Source organism: Aspergillus novofumigatus, assembly GCF_002847465.1.
Source record: "Aspergillus novofumigatus IBT 16806 chromosome Unknown P174scaffold_4, whole genome shotgun sequence".
In the NCBI taxonomy this organism is placed as follows: Eukaryota; Fungi; Ascomycota; class Eurotiomycetes; order Eurotiales; family Aspergillaceae; genus Aspergillus; species Aspergillus novofumigatus.
In genome coordinates, this window is record NW_020194277.1 from 70,897 (window position 1) to 90,813 (window position 19,917).

At 36.6% G+C, this 19,917-nt stretch overlaps 3 protein-coding genes across 3 annotated transcripts; all 3 read left to right on the top strand.

The window, feature by feature from the left end:
• Positions 1-1,193: 1,193 nt before the first annotated feature.
• On the top strand, positions 1,194-1,599 carry P174DRAFT_430529 (uncharacterized protein; the record flags this gene model as incomplete). Its single annotated transcript, XM_024825634.1, has 2 exons — positions 1,194-1,365; positions 1,436-1,599. 2 exons carry the CDS (start codon positions 1,194-1,196, stop codon positions 1,597-1,599), a joined length of 336 nt encoding a protein of 111 aa, XP_024682121.1.
• A 15,654-nt stretch (positions 1,600-17,253) lies between these two features.
• On the top strand, positions 17,254-18,192 carry P174DRAFT_430530 (alpha/beta hydrolase; the record flags this gene model as incomplete). The annotated part of the gene is made up of 3 exons (XM_024825635.1): positions 17,254-17,355; positions 17,411-17,504; positions 17,777-18,192. 3 exons carry the CDS (start codon positions 17,254-17,256, stop codon positions 18,190-18,192), a joined length of 612 nt encoding a protein of 203 aa, XP_024682122.1.
• Positions 18,193-19,042: 850 nt separating this feature from the next.
• Positions 19,043-19,520, top strand: P174DRAFT_420128 (uncharacterized protein; the record flags this gene model as incomplete). Its single annotated transcript, XM_024824846.1, has 2 exons — positions 19,043-19,125; positions 19,199-19,520. The coding sequence occupies 2 exons, from the start codon at positions 19,043-19,045 to the stop codon at positions 19,518-19,520; spliced, it is 405 nt and encodes a 134-aa protein (XP_024682123.1).
• Positions 19,521-19,917: the final 397 nt, after the last annotated feature.

Sequence of the window (19,917 nt, forward strand, 5' to 3'; positions counted from 1 at the left end):
ATACATATAAATATTAGCGCCCTCAGTTTCTAGTGGAACTAGATAATAAGCAATACATCCATGCTTATAAGAGATTTGTTAAGAGCAGAAAGCACTTCTAAGAATGGTAAATCTCTCATTATTAGATTCAGAAATATGCTAATAAAACTATAGGTCAGTTCTTATAGAGAAAAGTAAAGTTAGAGCAGTCATCAAAGAAATCCTTATTCATATTATCTTTTAGGTAAATAAGGCATTTATGTTTCCCGCTGCAGCTTTAAAGGAGTTCAAAGTATTTATGTGGGACACCACAATTATCTAAGAGCTCTTTAAGAACTCTACTCTTGCCCTGGGTAATATAAGGCCATTTAATAATAGTGATAACCTGCTTCAGCACTCAAGGCAGCTCATACAGAAGGTTTATACCACTATAGATAGCAACCCACTATAGGAGAATCCCACCACAAAGCTGGTAAGACCAATATCTCTTAATAATAGATTTTAATTAACTGTTATATTAGACTAAGGTGCCTCTAAAGAAGCTCTAGAATAACAAACCAGTCCTTCCATCTATCTCTATGCAAAGCCAGAAAAAAGCATATGAGGAAAGTCTAGAGAAGTATAACTTAGAGGCAGCTATTTACCTATAATGGTTCAAGCATCAGAACTAGGCAAGGCTCTTAATAACTGTAATTAAGTTTGCTAGGCCATGTTTTAATAGAGTGATGGCACAGCTTAACAGTAAAGAGACAAGGGTATACTACTTAAATCTCCCAATGAGAGATACTTACTAATATCTACAAGGAGAAGGAGATCATCACTATTAGGGATAGTAATTAGGGCTTCCTCATTGCAGATACTAATGTCAAAGGCAACACAACCTTAAGGAAAACTCTGGTATTAGATACCAAAAGGTTTAAAGACATCATGGTCAAAGAGGGCAAAATATTTGGTGCCATGATATAATACCACACATTAAAGTACGCCATAGTGAACACACTAGAGCATGGCATGAACCCTATTAGTACTGGTGAGGTTAACATCATTTGGTTGAAAGTATGTTACAGAATCTCCTAATAAGAGAATTATCTAATTTTAACTAGGATGAATATGATGAGGCCTAGGATGTTCTTAAAGAGCTTACCTTAACTCTTAAGCATGCTAGGTAGAGCCTATAGACAGACTATCTTAATAAAGACCTTAACCAATACACCATGTATATTAGTAAAAAACCTTCTAATCACTCTACACCAGCAGTCCCTGGCTTTCTTACAGCAGAACTAACAGAGTACAATTCTATAATTAATAAGATGACTGCTCTTAAAAAAGCTAATATAAAGTCTGTAAAGGAGAATATAGTGAAGAGAAAGACTACCTTAGCAAATAGTATATAATGCAATTTACTAGTTAAATTCTCTCATTAAGAGAATTTAGTGGATTAACTAACCTCACTTAGATCCAGCAGGCAAACAACCTAAGCACAATTCAGCTGCCACAAGTTCTGCTACTAGTGGTTCAGGCACTGGTGGTTCTAGTAGTGGTGCTAGTGGTGCTGGTGGTGCTGGTAGTAGTGTGGGTGGTTCTGCTAGTAGTAGCTCTGCTGCTGCTGGCCCATCTTAATTACTGCCAAAAAAATTTTATTAAACCTTTCATAGGGATTCTCTGGTGTTAAGTCAATTTTAGGGGTTTCAGGTAATTTGCTATTCTTTAAGTATGTAATCTCTCATTAGGAGATTTAAGGATTAGCAGGAGTTAGTTATTTAGTACATGGGATAAGGAACCCACTTATTCAAACTTTTACTAAGTAACCCTTTACTTCATTCTATTATCCTCATTCTAGTCTCTTACAATCCCTAATCATTCCTTTATTAAATTTAAAAATGCTCTTCTCTACTCCATCACTATCTACAGATGCTCTTCAAGAATTTAATATACAGTTAGATATATAATCTTTATTTAAGGCCCAAACCTGCTAATCTATAATTAGGCCAAGTTCTTCTATCTCTCAGTTAATTCCTAATAATACTTCTGAGGCTACACCTACTAAGATTATAGCCTTTTCCTCTAGTCAATCTCCTCAGATCCCTTCTATGCTTGAGCAAGCCCCTGGCAGCAAATAATATTATTAAGTGGTCTTTTATCTCATAAATACTGAGCTGCATGTAGACTTCTATAGTTGGTGGAATAAGACACCTTATGCAAAAGATTGCAAAGTAAAGGATATTAAGCTAAAATGGTCAGGAGGGTGAGTATAAGTATAGAATTATTTTACAGAGGTTGCAAGTGTTCCTTCTAGTGATCCCTTACTTCATTGCTTAACTCCTAGTTATAGAGCTCTATTCGCCCATCCAAACTTTCCTAAGCAAAATAGAACAACTAATCTACACTATCATTTAAAGAGGCATAAAGGTTTTCAAGATAATAGATAATCAGAAGGAAGTCTATAATAATATATTATTACTAAGGTTTGCTCCTTAATCTCTCATCTTAGACTCTGTATTAATTATTAGGATTGCACCTATTCCCTAGAATAATTTATTAACCAGCTCCTTTGATTTATTATTGCTTATCAGCTCCCCTTTCACACAGTTAAACATGTCTAATTTGCATGCATGATTTAAATGATTAATCTAGATATACAAATTCCCTCCTGTGAAACTCTTAAGGAGCGTCTCTAGGAACTTGCTATTATCAGTCATTCTGAACTTATTGCCAAACTCTCTCTAAATGGTAAAATCTCCTTAGCTCTTAACTACTGGATAAGTCCAGATTCTAAGCCCTTTCTTACTATTACTGCTTACTTTATTAATGAAAGCTTTAAATTTCAGGAAATGCTCCTTGGGTTTCATCCAATTAAGGGTGAGCATACAGGAAGCAATCTTGCAAGTATAGTTCTAAATATTCTTTCTCTTCATAATCTTCACTCTCGTGTTCTTGCTATTACCACAGATAATACAAGTAATAATAGGAAGATGATACAAGAGTTAGGAATTAAACTATAGAAAGGGTTGCAACTTAATTCTTTTTAATAGACTACATTTGATCTATAACTTCATGGTGTACTCTATAAGTATACCTAGTCAACTTCAAGTTTAACAAGAGAGATTATTGATAAGATTTAATATATACCTTGCCTTGCTCATGTTCTTCAACTTACAGTGAAGGCTTTCCTAACTCAGTTAAATATTGAATTAGAGGATGATCAGATTACAAAGACTTGGATAGAGGGTGATCAGCAGCTACATAATCCACCTGGCCTAAAGCAATCTCTTAAGAAGGTTTGACATCCTTAATCTCTCATTGCTAGATTTCTAACAAGCTTCTCTCTATAGATACAGAAGATTGTTAAGTTTGTGAATGCAAGTCCTCAACACTAATAGAAGTTCATTCAGATCTAATATACTAAGGGTTGTACAAAGACAACCTACCTTCTCCTACAAGATTGCAAGACACAATGGAATTCAACATACTTGATACTTTATCAGGCAGTGAAACTCCAGAGTGAGGTGAAGATCTTTGTGGATATATAGACTGCGCATAATATTAAGCATCTTCAACTCTTAGATTTTGAGTAGAAGCATCTTGAATATCTAATTAAACTTCTCTATCCCTTCTTTACCTTCATAATGAACCTTTCAACATCAGGACCTAGTGTACATGATGTATACACTATCTATAATGTGTTATTTAATCATCTTGAAGATATAACTGGAAGGATGGAGAAGAAGAAGGCTCCCTAGAAAAAGCATCTTATTAAGGCCCTGCAAGCAGCCTATAATAAGTTGAAGAAGTACTACAGCTGTACTTATAAGGCAGAAGGGTATATTTATGTAATTACAACAATTCTTAATCCATCCTAGAAGCTATCTATCTTTCAGAAAGGCTCCTGGGCAGAGGATGAGATTAACTAGTATAAGAAGTACTCTATAACTTTTTATAAACTATTTCAGTACTATAGCATCCTACACCCTAATGCTACTACCCCTTCTATCCTGCCAAAGCAGAAAGAAGGCCTACAGTGGGCTATCTTTGAGATCCAGAAACAAAAACAAAAACAGGTATCTTAGTCAGGTCAACTCTATCCAGAGTTAGAGACCTATCTTTAAGAAGGTATGATTTATTCCTCTTACTACTATTATATCTAATATGAAGAGATTAGGCACTGAGGTCCCAGAGAGCCTTAACATTCTGGATTAGTGGTGACAGAATGCCAGATAATTTCCAATTCTAAGTTAGATGGCATCTAACTTTCTTGCTATCCCATCCAGTGGTGTTGGTGTTGAATGACTCTTTAATAGTGCTTATGATGTTTGTCATTACCATCAAGCACATTTACATATGGCTACTATTGAAGCAATTATAATATAGATGTGCACTGATTGGTTTGCTATTGCTCAAGACTATGCTGAGTTAAATAATATCTCTGAGTCAGAGCAACTACTTAAGAAATGGGATCTGCATTACTATCATGATCAGTCAGCAGGTGAGGTTGATGATGTGATGAGCGCAGCATATATTAGTGATCATGAGGATATTAATATCCTTAATGAGATGGATACTACTACTGAGTCTATAGAGCAGTCAGAGCCTATCTTACCTCAGCCTTCTGCACCTGCATTACCTGAGTCTCAAGCACCCTCAGCCTCATGTTACCTCCGTAATAGTGCACATAAGCCTGGACATTATCGTGAACTAGCTGGCATGTAAAGAAAGACAGAACAATGTACTTAAACCTGAAATCTCTCAATGATAGAATGTCTATGCTTAAGGACTATAATTATAAAATCTCTTAAAGTTTATACCTTCCTTATTCTTACTTCTAAGAGACATACAAATAATTGGGTCTGGAGATGGGTTGGATAAACCATGAAATCCATATACCCAGATAATTCTGCCAGTCACATGCACCCAATGGGTTACCCATATCCATATGGGCTGGATGCCGTCCACCCACATCCATGTGGGTTGGATCAGGGTCGACCCCCATCCAACCCAAAGTGCGGATTGGGTGGGTTGGATATGGATTTGCGGATTGGGTCAGCCAGTCTATTCCTAGGCTTTAGCTACTAGTAGTAAGTTAGTAAAGATCCCAGACCCTCCTCTCCTTAGTAATAGAAAGGATCCTTATTTTAAAGATTAGTTACTAACTATTAAGTAGAAGCTTATTACTAATACTAACCACTTCCCTAACCCTATGATGAGGATCACCTATATGACTAGTTATACTAAGGGCAACACCTAGAAGCACATTACCCCTTATCTGTGAGAAGATACTGTTAACCTATACTAGGACTCTACTGACCTCCTTAAGCACCTAGAAAATATATTTATGGACCCTAATTATGAGTGAGTTGCTAAGCAGAAATATAACACCCTCTATATAAAGCTATTAGTTAAATGGAATAACTTTATTTCTAAGTTCCTATACCTTATGGCAGAAGCAAGCATCCCTAAGGAGACCTAGAAAGATGACCTGTATAATAAACTATCTCTCTATATATAAGAGCTCACTATACCTACATATAATAATAATAATAAGACCTTCTAGGAGTTCATGGACTACTGTAGCCATATAGTAATAAATATTAAGAATATAGAGAGAATTAAGACTTATTTAAATAGTGGTGCTAATACTTAAACCAGAGGGACTAGAGTAATATCTTATACTACTACCCCAGCTATAGCTACTTCCTCTATAGATAATGCTACTACTTATAGCTGTACTACTACAGCTTCCCTAGCTCCTAGCAACCTTGATAATAAGACTAGGAAGTATCTTATAAGTAAGGGCAAATGCTTTACATGCTTTTAGGTTAGGCATACTAGCTATAGCTGCCCTATAAAGCAGGCTGCGCAGCTTAAAGTATTAGAACAGCCTGTTAAGCCTACTCCTAAACCAGAAAATAAGGATGCCTAGGAGAAGTCTCCTTCTTAGGTGTAAAATTAGTTAACTTATGTAACTTAGACTTACAGAATCTATTAGGTGATGAAGAAGATAGTTTTAAATTAAAATCTCTTATCCTTATTAATAGATTCTTAGTATCTACAAGCTCCCTAGTTAATACTAGAGTAAATGTGTATGTGTGTATGACTACTTCCTTAGCTATCTAGATATCTTAATATTTCAGAATACCTACTGTGCCCCTAGAAAGGGAGTATATGGTTATAGGGTTTAATGGAAAGCAGTCTATTCCCCTTACCTATATTATTATATTAACTATAGCCACAGATAATTATATTATAAGATAGATGCCATTTCTTATACTAGACCTGGGATGCCATGATATTATACTAGGAAGGATATAGCTTGCGGAACACCATATACTAGTAGATTGCATAGAGAAATGGTTAATCTGGTCTTCACCACCCGCCTACTAAGATAAGATAGCTATATAGATGAACTGGGAGGTCCCTTATAACTTCCTAATTAGGCAACCCATTAACCAAGATTACTAATATAATGTGGTGCGCTGCACTAGGTGATGGGTAGGGTATAAAAGGGATATCTTCCCTCCCTTAGCTCCATCTTCTCTTCTCTCCCTAACCACCCCTGGCCCTGTAGTTCTTTCTAGGGCAGTAACTAAGCCCTTAAATACATATAGCTTAATAGGAGAACTACAGGGCTATAGTATAAGGTCATGGCACCCCTTTCTTAGAATAATCTAAGGGTCCCTAGATACCTCTAAACACTTATATATTCAGTCTCTAGTGCTTCCTTCTATAGCTCTTAAGGAGGCGCCTAAGCCTTATTCCCCTAAGGAGCCTAACCTAGTAACACTAATAACCACTACTTCACCTTTCTATAAGACTAGATAATACTGACCTATAAGAATAGAGGAAATTAATCAGCAGCATTATGCCCTTAAGATGGAATGAGCCCTATAAGGAAGAGGTATAGAACTAACATTATAACCATAACCTACCCACCCACTAAATAAGTGTTGGTGAGAACCATGGTATGGTTAAACCTTAATAAGAGGCAAATAGTGATCTCACTATGACAGCATAGTGATATCACCCAGCTGCCCACTGCCTATAAATATGTCCTCAAGGTCACTCCTCACCTAGTTTTACAATTAATTAAGCAATCAAAAGAAATTAAGGAATCAAGACATTCAGCTAAGATATCCTTAGCTACTTCCTTCTACTATTCTTCCTTCATACCTTGGCAAGCTATCTATTCCCCTTTGCTTTAGTGAACTCTACTAGTTAGTTATACACTACATACTACTTATTTATTCACAGGTTATGAGCCCGGCCTTGCTCTAAGGCAATCTCCTATACCAAGATCTCTTCCAGGGATCTATACTATTGATTATTCATTAATCAATACCCTTCCATATACTAGGTCTAACCTAGTACTTGATTGATTATCAATCGATACTCTGAGTCTAAAGAAGCTATATTCAATATGGCATCTATTGATAAGATTAGCTTGCCAAAGCTACATGGCTCAGATAACTATATAACCTGGTCTATTAGGACTAAGGCCACCCTTATAAAGGAAGATCTATCCTCTGCTATTGAGGAAGATGTCCTGGGCAAAAAGAATGATAAAGCACTAGCTATTATAAAACTATTATGTGAAGATGGACCTCTTCTTCACATAAATAATATAGCTAAGGCTAAGGAGGCCTGGATAAGGCTTCAAGATCTCTATAATCCTAAGGGATTCACTACTGAATACCTCACCCTAAAAGATTTCTTTAATACCACGTTGGATGATTTCCAAACGATGGAAGAATATCTTAATAAGGTTAAGGGATTAGTGGATAACCTAAAGGAAAAAGATATCATTCTGCCTAACCAGGTTATTATAGCCTGGGTACTGAATAGCCTTGGTCATGAATATGAAGGGTTTATATCTAATATAACCCAGTCCTTAAGGAATGACCCAAAAGCCTACACTATTAAATCCCTATTTTCTAGCCTTGCAGATGAGGCAAGAGGAAGGGAAAATGGTCATAATGATAGCCATAGGCTATTATATACTAAGGCTACAGGTAAATCCTATAAAAGGCATTCCTTAGGCAAATACTGCCAATATTGCAAGCTTACTAGTCATGATACTAGTAACTGCTATTTCCTATTCCCTAATAAGGCACCCAAAGGGTGGAAAAAGGGGAATAAGGCTAATAAGATGAATCAAAAGTATTCAAAGGTTCAGAAGAATCAAAAGAATCAGAAAGGACTAAAAGAAAAGGATGCTTTTCAAGCAATCCTATCTAGTCTAGACTCTGATATCTTAAATGATTCTCCTAACATGAATCATCTAAATCATGATTCATCTAATAGTCATGAATCTGATCATTCAGATCAAGATATGACTAAGAATCCTGAAATATATACCCTTTATACTATGGATTCTGATCCATGGCTAAATATGAAGGACATCCCTGATGATCAGCTATTTGATATAGCTGAAGATGAGGTACGTCCACCTCTGAAAACCCCTATTACTAGGGCAGTCACTAATAACTCTTATGAACTAGATCATCTAGTCATACCAGAACACTTATTTCCTCAGAAAGGATCAAAAGTGGATTTTATTATTAATAGTGCTGCTACTATAAATACTATTTATAGAATGGAATATTTCTTTAAATATAAAGAAATAAATAAAATAATTTCATGGGGCAAAGCAAAAAGCCTAAGGGCTAAATATAAGGGTGATATTCTTATTAAATATCCCTCAGGATATATAAATATACTAAAGGATGTCTATTACATCCCTGAATTAGGGATTAACCTTATAAGTGTGGATAGAATATCTGAGGCACTAGGGATAACTACTATCTTTACTAAAGATAAAGTATCCCTATATCTTAAAAACCAGACTATTATAGCTGGAAATAAGAAAACAGCCTCTACCATATCCTATTCACCATCTTATATCCTAAGGAACATGTCAATGCCTGCCTAACTAATTCAGAATTATCTGAATTTAGGAAATGGCATATGAGATTAGGGCATATAAATGCTGTACCCCTAGGATTGCTACTTGGCAATATGGGGATAGCTATATCTAAGCAAGACTTAGAAGAATTTAAAAGTAATAAATGCCCTACATGCATCCTTGCTAAGGATAAAAGATATATTAATAAAGAATCCCTGAATAAAAAGGATTATGATATCCTTGAAAGGATCCATAGTGATATAGGAGGCCCCTTATCACCCACCTATGATAAATATAGGTACTATATAACCTTCCTAGATAAGAAGTCTAGGTATCTATGGGTATTCCTGCTAAAGCATAAAAATGAGGCCTTTCAGACCTTTATAAACTATGCAAAAAAGGCAGAGAATAATAATAATAAGAAAAGAATAAGAGAATTCTTTTCAGATAATGGGCCTGAATATACTAATAAATGCTTCCAAAAGGCATTAAATAACTATGGTATTATTCATAATACTACCCCAATCTATACTAAAGAGCCTAATGGCTTAATAGAAAGGATAAACCTGACTCTACTTAGTAAAGTCAGATCCCTTCTAATAATGGCAAATGCTCCTAAATATCTATGGGGTTAGGCACTAGTTGCTAGTGCCTATCTATATAATAGAACACCCCATAATGCCTTAGGATTCAAAACACCTTATGAAATATTTCATAAGGAAAAGCCATACATCCAGAATATTAGATCTTGGGGATCTATTGCATACTACCATAGTAATATGCCTAAGGATAAGCTATCTCCCAGAAAGGAGAAAGCTATTATTATTAGTTATAGCCAATATAATCACTATAAACTATGGGATCTGAAAAAGAATAAGGCTATATGGTCTAGGGATGTTACTATCCTAGAAAATCAATTCCTAGAGCCTCAGCCAATCCAGAAATCCTTAATATCTAAGGATTCAAATCAATATGACTATATTGATATAAAGGCTAATGATAGCCTTATAAAGGAGTCTAGCTCAGCTACCCCTAATAAGAATAATATTTCTATTAGGGAGTCCAGAGTAGCTAGCCCTAATCATTCTAGACCAATGACTAGGTCTAAAATAAGGGATGTATCAACTATTCCTAACCATAGGATTGAAGTTCAAATTCCCCAGAGAAAAGAACATAAAAATATAAACTTCTCTGTAGTAGGAGAAGATAGGGCCCTATTCACTATTAGTGACACTACATTAAAGAATTATCTAAATTCTTTAAATAAGAAGGAAGAAATAGCAGACTTTCTTCTAACTACTACTACTATAAATGAGCCTAATACCTTCCCAGAAGCTATGAATAGCCCTAATTCTAAGGAATGGCTAAGGGCATGCTTAGAGGAGGTTCATGAGCTGGAAAGCCAACATACCTATGATATAGTTGATCTTCCTAAGGGGAAAACTGCCCTAAAGGGTAGATGGGTTTTTAAAGAAAAGCCTATAACTAATACTGCTATTATAAATAATAACTATATAACTAATAGTGAAAAAACTATTAGATATAAAGCCAGATGGGTGATTCAGGGTTTCTATCAAAGGCTAGGAATTGATTTCTTAGAAACTTTTTCTACTACCTGCAGAACTGAAACCTGGCACCTAATCCTTATAATAGCTATTAATAAAGGATGGCATATTATGCAATATGATGTCAAAAATGCCTTTGTGCATGCTGATATTGATGCTGATATTTATACTATACTACCTATAGGGATCTATAATGATCCTAAATATAGGGGCAAGGTCTGCCATCTAAATAAGGCTATATATGGTCTTAAACAATCCCCAAGGCTTTGGTATAAATATTTAACTAAAGTTCTAAAAGAACTAGATTTTCATGTCCTTCCTTATGATGAAGGAATATTTATAAATACTGCCACTATATGCATTATTATATGCCATGTGGATGATATACTTATAATACATGAAAATCTAGCCTATATAAGAGAGATATCCAATAAGGCTCAAAAATATATGAAACTAAAAGAAATTGGTTCAGTGGCAACCTTTCTGGGGAATGATATCTCTATAAACTATAAAGATAAATTACTATTCATCCACCAAGGCACATATACTAAAAAACTTCTAAAGAAATTTAGTATATATGACCTTTATAAGCCTGTTCTAATCCCTGGTGAACCTGGGATTAAGCTTAGAAAGAATACTAGCCAAGCTAGTAAGAATGATATCAAAGAATATCAAAAGCAAATAGGTTCTATCCTATATCTTGCCCTTAAAACTAGGCCTGATATTACCTTCAGCACTACCTACTGTGCTAGGTATATGAGCAATCCTAATAAAGAGCATTTTAATGCCCTTAATAGGATCTGGAAATATCTATTAAGATACCCAGAACTGGGCCTAGTATATAACTGCAAAGGAAATGACCTTTTTATAAAAGGATATTCTGATTCAGACTGGGGTAATGATTTAGATCAAAGAAAATCTACTTCAGGATATATATTTAGCCTAAGTGGTGATATAGGGATTAATAACCCTATAAGTTGGAACTCCCAGCTACAGAAAACTATAGCCTTAAGCAGCTGTGAAGCTGAATACATGGCCCTAAAAGAGGCTATAAAGGAGGCTATATATCTGAATAGCATATTCCAATACCTAAATAATCACCTAGAACTAGGCTATAATGCTAGGACCCCTAGGATCCTAGTAGATAGTGACTCAGCTAAGAAACTTGCTGAAAATCCTGAATTTCATAAAAGATCTAAACATATTGAAATAATATATCATTTCAATAGACAGGCTATTCAAGAAGGAAAAGTGGAACTTATCTACATTCCTAGAAAATACCAGCTGGCTGATTTCCTCACTAAAAATGAGAATAATCTGCTACATAAAACATTTATGAAAATGGCCAGCCTGGGACCTAGTGAGGATATATAATAAGGTTTTATCCCCCAAGAGGGTTTTATCCTTATAGATCAGCCATATTAAAAGAAATTGCCATTCATTCTAGGCTGATATAACTAGCATATTTTCTCCTTATTAAAGGTTTTAATGCTAGATACTAGCATACTGCTAAGATATAAAACTAGTGCCTTTTTTCCTTAAACTAAAAGGGTTTTTGCACTAGGATAACTAAATGCATAATCTAAACATTCCCATGCTTAGCTTAAGGGGGCGTGTTGGTGAGAACCATGGTATGGTTAAACCTTAATAAGAGGCAAATAGTGATCTCACTATGACAGCATAGTGATATCACCCAGCTGCCCACTGCCTATAAATATGTCCTCAAGGTCACTCCTCACCTAGTTTTACAATTAATTAAGCAATCAAAAGAAATTAAGGAATCAAGACATTCAGCTAAGATATCCTTAGCTACTTCCTTCTACTATTCTTCCTTCATACCTTGGCAAGCTATCTATTCCCCTTTGCTTTAGTGAACTCTACTAGTTAGTTATACACTACATACTACTTATTTATTCACAATAAGACTGTTATTAATATTGCTGTAATAGGTGCAGTAGCCTTCTACTAATATATATATAAGAAAGATACTATTATCTTCTTATCTTCCCTCCATAAGCTTAATAAACTAATTAATAAGAAATAGGGTAAATAACCCCTTTCCCTCCCTTAGTGGCTGACTATTGCAGCTTAGTCCTTAACATCTCAGCCAACCAACCATAGTCTAGCAATTACTAAAGATAAGATTAGTAAGATTAAGCAAGTCCTACCAGAACCTTATTAGGACCTAGCTGATGTTTTCTCTAAATATGATTCTGATACTTTGCCTCCCTACTACGGGGAATTTAACTATAAAGTTGAACTAGAATAGGAGAATGCAGTTAGCTACAGGCCCCTATATAAGATAAATATGGAAGAATTAGAAGTAGTAAGGGAATACATACTAGATAACCTCTATAAGGGATTTATTATACCCAGTAATGCTCCCTTTGCTTCTCCTATTCTTATAGCAGAAAAGCTAGGTGGAGGACTATGTTTCTGTGTTAACTACTATAAACTAAATACTATAATATATAAGGACTGTTATCCTCTCCTCTTAATTAATGAGATTTTGGAGCATGTCTCTAAAGTAAAGATCTTTACTAAGCTAGATATCTGCTAGGGTTTTTATTAGATTCACATGGACCTAGCCTTGGAGGACCTTACCACATTCTACTCATGATATGGCAGCTTTAAATATAAGATAATGCCCTTTAGACTTATTAATAGACTAGCCATATTCCAGTGCTTTATGAACAGTATTTTCATAGATTGCCTGGATTAATATCTGACTGTATTTATTAATAACCTACTAATCTATTCTAATAATAAGTTAGACTACTAGCTCTATATCCATGCTATTCTATAGTGCTTACAGGAGCATGGCCTACAAGCCTTAATAAAGAAATATAAATTCTATGTAATAAAGATGCAGTATCTTAGCTTTATTATCTTAATAGAAGGTATCTAGGTTGACCCAGAAAAGGTCATTATAATATAGAAGTGGAAGACTCCCACCACTGTAAGGGGGTCTAGTTATTTCTAGGTTTTTATAACTTCTATCAGAGGTTTATATAGGAGTATAGTTATGTTGCTAAACCCTAGTTATATTAATAAGGAAGGATGTTCCCTTTACATAGAATAATAACTGTAAGAAGATATTCTACTATTTAAAGATTGCCCTTATAGAAGCTCTACTTCTCACCCATTATGACCTGTCCTTGCCTATAAAGCTAGAGATAGATGCCTCTAATAGTGTGGTTACTAGTATGCTCTCTTAGTAGCAGGGGGGAGAGTGGCATCCTATTACCTACTACTCTAAAACCATAAATCTAGTAGAGCATAACTATAGCATCTATAACTAAGAATTATTAGCTATTATATATGCTTTAGAAGAATGGTGAGCTGAGCTGCAGGGCCTATAAAGAGCTAAACTATTTAAGATATTTACAGACTATTAAGCATTATAATATTTCATATAGAAACAGTGACTAAACCCCTAATAGGCCTAATAGAATAAGTTCTTATCTAGCTTCTGCTTCCTTATTACTTTCCAGCCTGGGAAGCTTAATATACTAGCTAATGCACTCTCCAGGCTGGAAGACCTAGAAGGGACTAATAATTACTGAATTTAGTTAATACTTAAGCTAGACCACCTTAACCCCTAAATCTTAGTAGCTATTACCCCTAGCCTAATGTTAATAGTGGATTAAGTATCTAAAGTAAATTAACTATATAATAGCCTCTAGCCCAAGCAAGAGCTTGCATGGGTGGGTAGTAACTAATAGGAACTCTAAGATAGACTTCTACTCTTCTAAGGATGCCTAGTGGTGCCTAATAAAGGCAACCTATATACTTACCTACTGGATGAAATCTACTGCCCACCATCTTCTGCACACCCAGGCAAGGCTAAGATGAAGAGACTTGTCCGTGCTCACTACTATTAGACTTCTTAGAGATAGGATGTGGACTACTATATAGATAATTACCTTATCTACTATTAAATAAAGATGTGTAGAGACCCTCTGCTAGGTCTACTACAGCCCCTTCCAATCCCTAACCAACCTTGGCAATATATTACTATGGATTTCTGTTCGTTCCTGTGCTCTAAGACAGGTTTTAATGCAGTGTTTATTATGGTGGACTGACTAGGGAAGAGAGTCTTTGCCATCCCCTATTATAAGATAACTACTACTCACAACATGGTGCATCTCTTTATTACTTATATTTACCTATGGACTAGTTTACCAGAAATAATTATCTTAGATAGGGGAGGTTAGTTCATCTTAGATTTCTGGGATAAACTGTGTAAGGTCTTGCAGATCCATCTTAAGCTATTATTAGGATATCATCCGCAGACTAATAGTTAAATAGAAGTCATGAACTAGTGGATTGCATAGTAATTATAACTATTTATTAACTATTACTAGGATGACTGGGACTAGTGGCTATCTATACTAAATTTCACTGTAGCAGTGCTTCTAAGTGAATCTACTAGGGTATCACCCTTCTTTATTAAGAGAGGCTTTAAACCATGCACATCCTTTAACTAGTTAGCAGCTACTAGACTATTAGACCTTAATATTAATCATAAGCAAGTGCAGTAGATGGCTAGATGCATGGAGGAGATCTAGTTATATGCTTATAGAGGTATAGAAGCTGCTTAATATTAATAGAAGTAATAGGCTAATAAGCATTACTGTGCTATTAACTTTAATATTAATAATTACATCTTTATTACCATATTAGATTAGAAGCTTAACTATCTTAGTTAGAAGCTTACTAACCAGCTCACTGGACCATACTAAATTATATAGTAAGAGGGGAATACCTTCTAACTAGATCTCCTAGATTCTATAAAAGTCTACCCTGTCTTCACGCCTAAGAAGCTTCATAAAGCCTCATCCACACCTCCTCTGCCTGGCTAGCTCTAGGACCCGGCTCCCCTGCTAGAAGTTAATAGTGAAGATGAATGGGAGGTTAATAAGATACTAGCATCCTAACTCTACTATTACAAGCTCTAGTACTGGGTAAGATAGCTTAGTCATAATATTAATCTTACCTGGTATCCAGCCTGAAATTTTAGGAACTCCCTAATGTTACTCTGTGACTTCCACGCCTGATATCCAGCCATGCCAGGCCTGCTGATGCGCCTACCAGAATGGCTATAAGCAGCTGAAGATGCTGTATTCCTTAATAATCACCCTGATGACAATAAACCCCAGATGAGGGCATCTGGAACCTAAAGGGGGGGTAATATAATAATCCATCACTATATTCCCGCGGACCTCCTTATAACAGAGCTTTCTACCTATCTTAACTGCTTACCTCTCCAGGGCTATTTGGATTGTTTGCACTATTCCACCCTCTGTTTATATATCTCCCCCACTATGTACATACTTCCTCCCCCTCTTCTCTATGCTTAGTTTTCTATCGAAATACTACCATACCATTGGAATATGAGCAGTGCCATCATATGTACGGCTTCCTTAAAATCTAGTATATACTTTTAAGTTTTATATAAATTAAATAGACCATTAACCATACCTGCTCTCTTATGACTAGCAATAACTATTTATGGCTAAAGAGCCTTAATAGTATTAAGTGCACAAAGCCACTCTTATCTCTTCTTAGTGGTATTAGCCTCTCCAAAGAATTAGTGCACATCTCTATAAATAGTGTCTCCTGCTACCACTAGCTTGATACTTAGAACATAGAGAACTATGGTATTGTAGGTATCTATATGCCTAACCTTAATTAGGCGAGATTTATTACCCTCTATTTCAAAGGTAGGAGATTCCAACCTCTTAGTAAGCTCTAGGTTTGGTGGGATTTAATTACTAGGAAACAGTGTGCGCCATAAACTATTAAGTATCTCTAGTTTAACCTGCTTATTCATGTGCTGAACTGTGCTAGCTGTTATAATAGTGTGAAGGTTCAGCCATTATTTATATAGGATGGTTGTGCCAAACCAGTAGTCTCTATGCCTATGTGTGATATATATATATTAAAGCTCCTTTCCAGGGGCAGTTTCTTTAATCTATCTAATAAGATCCTTAGTTTAAGATATAGAAATTAGGGTATCCACAAGGACAGCTTTAGAGGCTCTATGTATTAAAGTATAGCTGATAGGTGAAAATATACTTATTTCCCCAGCTCTTTTAATTGTGAGAGGCAGGCAAGAAGAAATATATATATCTACTTAAAGAATTAAAGCCATCTTGGATGAGTAGCAGGTAATAGTGAAAATAAGTTATAATTAGTCCTAATAGGAAACATCCTTTTATAAGTGCTGCTCTCTTATACAATCTATAAATTACCAGACACCGCTATGCCAAGGTTAATAATAAATAATCTAATACTAGAGATGCAACTAGTTATATAAACTAGAATTATACTATAACTATCCCCTATATTACACCCTCACTTAGTTAGTAATAGACTATTAAATATTATCAAACACGCATTTTTGTGGCAGCAGGTATACTAATGTAGATGATAGCTCTCATAGAAAAGTTAATAAGTTTTTATCTCTCGCCTAGTATAAACATGAATTTTCCACGCTGTTATTAATACTCAATCTCACTCTACAGCCTAAATCTAGGTGGATTCTCACCAAAGTCAACCTAAAAGTAGACTATTGGACTTACGAAAAAGAATACGGTCTTGTGAAACATGTTTCAGCCTGAGGCTGACACGGTCGTTCTGGGTGATTATTCATCATCCCAGGGGAGAGATTGTTGGATAGTCAGAGGCACAAGGGAATATAAATTTTTACATACCATGGTAAACCATTGAACATTGAACTTTTCGTTTCAATTGCATATACAGAGTCTTATTAGCAAAAGAGGAAATTGATTATCGACAACATATGACATGGTTCGAAAACTGGAAATCAAAATTCACGATGGAACCTTGCTTCGCGGCCATCTCTATGCTGCTCAGCCAAAAGCCCCAGTGATTATAATGTCTGCCGGGGTATGTGTCGACAGTCTGCCTTGGCGTGAATATGAAGTTGACCATTTTATAACAGTTATCCGGGATCAAGGAACATTTCCTGCCCACATACGCTGCGCGCCTCAACAAGGAGGGGTATTCTGTCGTGACCTATGACCATCGGACCTGGGGTGAGAGTGAAGGTCTTCCTCGTCATCACTCTAATCACTATGAGCAGAACAAGATACGCATGATGTCATTCACTATGTCTTGACTCAGCTAGTCATTGATCCCACACACGTTGCATTATGGGGCTCAAGCTTTTCGGGGGGATTGCCTTGATCGCGGGTGCACTTGATCCTCGTATCAAAGTAGTTCTCCAGTCAGGTACCCTTTATCTCTGGGAAGGTCACAAGGGAGCGCCTTTCTGAATCTTGAGTCGTAAAGTTACTCGAAGATAGAGGTCGAACTTCATCATCGAATCCCACCTATATTCCCATCTACCCAGAGACTCTCGATGAGTCTCACACCTCATCGAATGGCGTTATGATGGGAACAGAGGAATGTTTTCGCCATTATGCGGATATTCGGAACATCGAGCCTTTCCGAGTAAATAAAATCACGCTCCAAACTTTGTTCCACGTCATGAGATCCGAGCCCCAGGAGTATATATCTCAAATCTCACCAAAACCACTGTTGATGGTTGTTGGTGTCAGGGATTCCCTCATTGATGCCCAGAAACAAATTGCCGCTTTTCAAAAGGCGAAGGAACCGAAAGAACTGTTAGAGCTGGATTGTGGTCATTTCGACATATACCGCGGCGAAATTTTTGAACAAAACATTGCGACGCAGATTGCCTTCCTCAAAAAGTACCTTTAGGGTCTAGACAACCATGTTTCTGCCATCTCAATACAGAAACTCACGACTTCAGAGTTCATGGGCTTTATGAATTAGAAAAATGATCGTTTAATAATTCTCTTCCATAATTCCCCCTTAGTTTCATCTCTCGCAAATGGTTTGGTCTATCCACTAGAAGGTAGCTAGTTTCAGTTGGGTCTTGAAGCAATTCGACTCTACCGATAGATCATGAGCACCGAGTAAAAAGAAGACAACTGGAAGCACTCCGAAAAATAAAATCTCATAAAAGACTTTTCTTCTTCATTTCTCCTGCTGGCGAACTCATATTAGACAGGTAAACTTAGATTTTTTCTCTTTTTTACTCGAAGAGCGATTGACCGAACTTTCATTTACCAAGCAGGTGTGCAGATGGCCCCTAAGAAGCAGACTTTGAATCAAGATATCGAGAAATTCGCCTACAGAGATAGTTTCGCATTGTTTGGGTCACAACAGAGGAGCTTAACCATCTGAAAATAGCCAGCTGCAAACTTTTGCCGTGAACATATTTTCCTGCCATGTTTGCGGTATAATATTTGTACAGTGTACGGAGGAGTTAGAAGCACTTCAGCTCCACAGGAGGCGAGGTATCGGCAGTCTGATGATATGTATCTTAATGCCTTGTACCCTTGGTCCGAGGTCTGATTACCCACTGAGATTCTAGAAAACTCCGGATCGACATGAATTGAGATTATGATCATCTCCGGGCCTCGGTTCGAATTGACATGCTATTTCAAGTCCCACGGCTTTTCTTAAATGATGAGCCATTCTACCTGCTCCAGCGGCATAAACTACTTTTCACACAAGATTCGTTTTTTGATTGAATGATTACATCATGCCTCATTGGACTTTTGAGCTCAGCCCAAACGCTTTGTCCGCGGCCGAGAAGGCTACACTCGCTCGTCAAATCACTGAGACGTATCGAGAGATTGGCATTCCCACCTTTCTTGTCAATGTGTTTTCATGAACTGCAACCCGGCAATTTCTATAGTGGTGGTGAAGCGCCACCAAAAGCCATCTTCTTCTACATTGACCACGCTGCAAGTGGTTTCCCCTCCGAAGATCGGCGCTTGGCATTCATTGCCCGCGTAAACAAGATCGTTCGACCCATCCTTGAACCAAAAGATATCAAGTGGGAGTACAACATCTACGAGCATCCTCGAGTCAACTGGAGAGTCAATGGTATGATTCCGCCTGTTGATCATCCAGATATCTGGCAGCAGTGGTTTGAGGGGAACCAACCTGTGATGTATGATGACCAGCTGCCGCCAAAGGATGAAAAAGTGATCTTCCACAGTGTGGCAGAGGATTGAAAAAACCGAGTAGGGTGATCGCTTTGGAATGAACCAAAGACATTGGGTTTATATATGAACATTTCCCAATCTGGTCAAGTTGCAGACCCCACTCAAATCTTAGCCCGGGTACTTCAAAGTTATCCAGAATCCTGTCTTCAATAGAGGTAATTCTACTCCGAGAGAGAATAGACAACTTTCAAATCATTGGATTGTTTGTTCCAGTCCAGAAGATATGTAGATTGACAAATGTCAGGAAAGCCATTGTGCTGGCACGGTAGATTTAGAAAGACAGTGGTAAACCTAGCAATCTTCTGGTACGGGAGGCTTTCGCATTTATATCATGTCTAGCTCACAAACAAGCGCGCAAATCTCAATAATGAAGGAGCTATCCTGTTTTGTAAATTTGTGCCCTAAT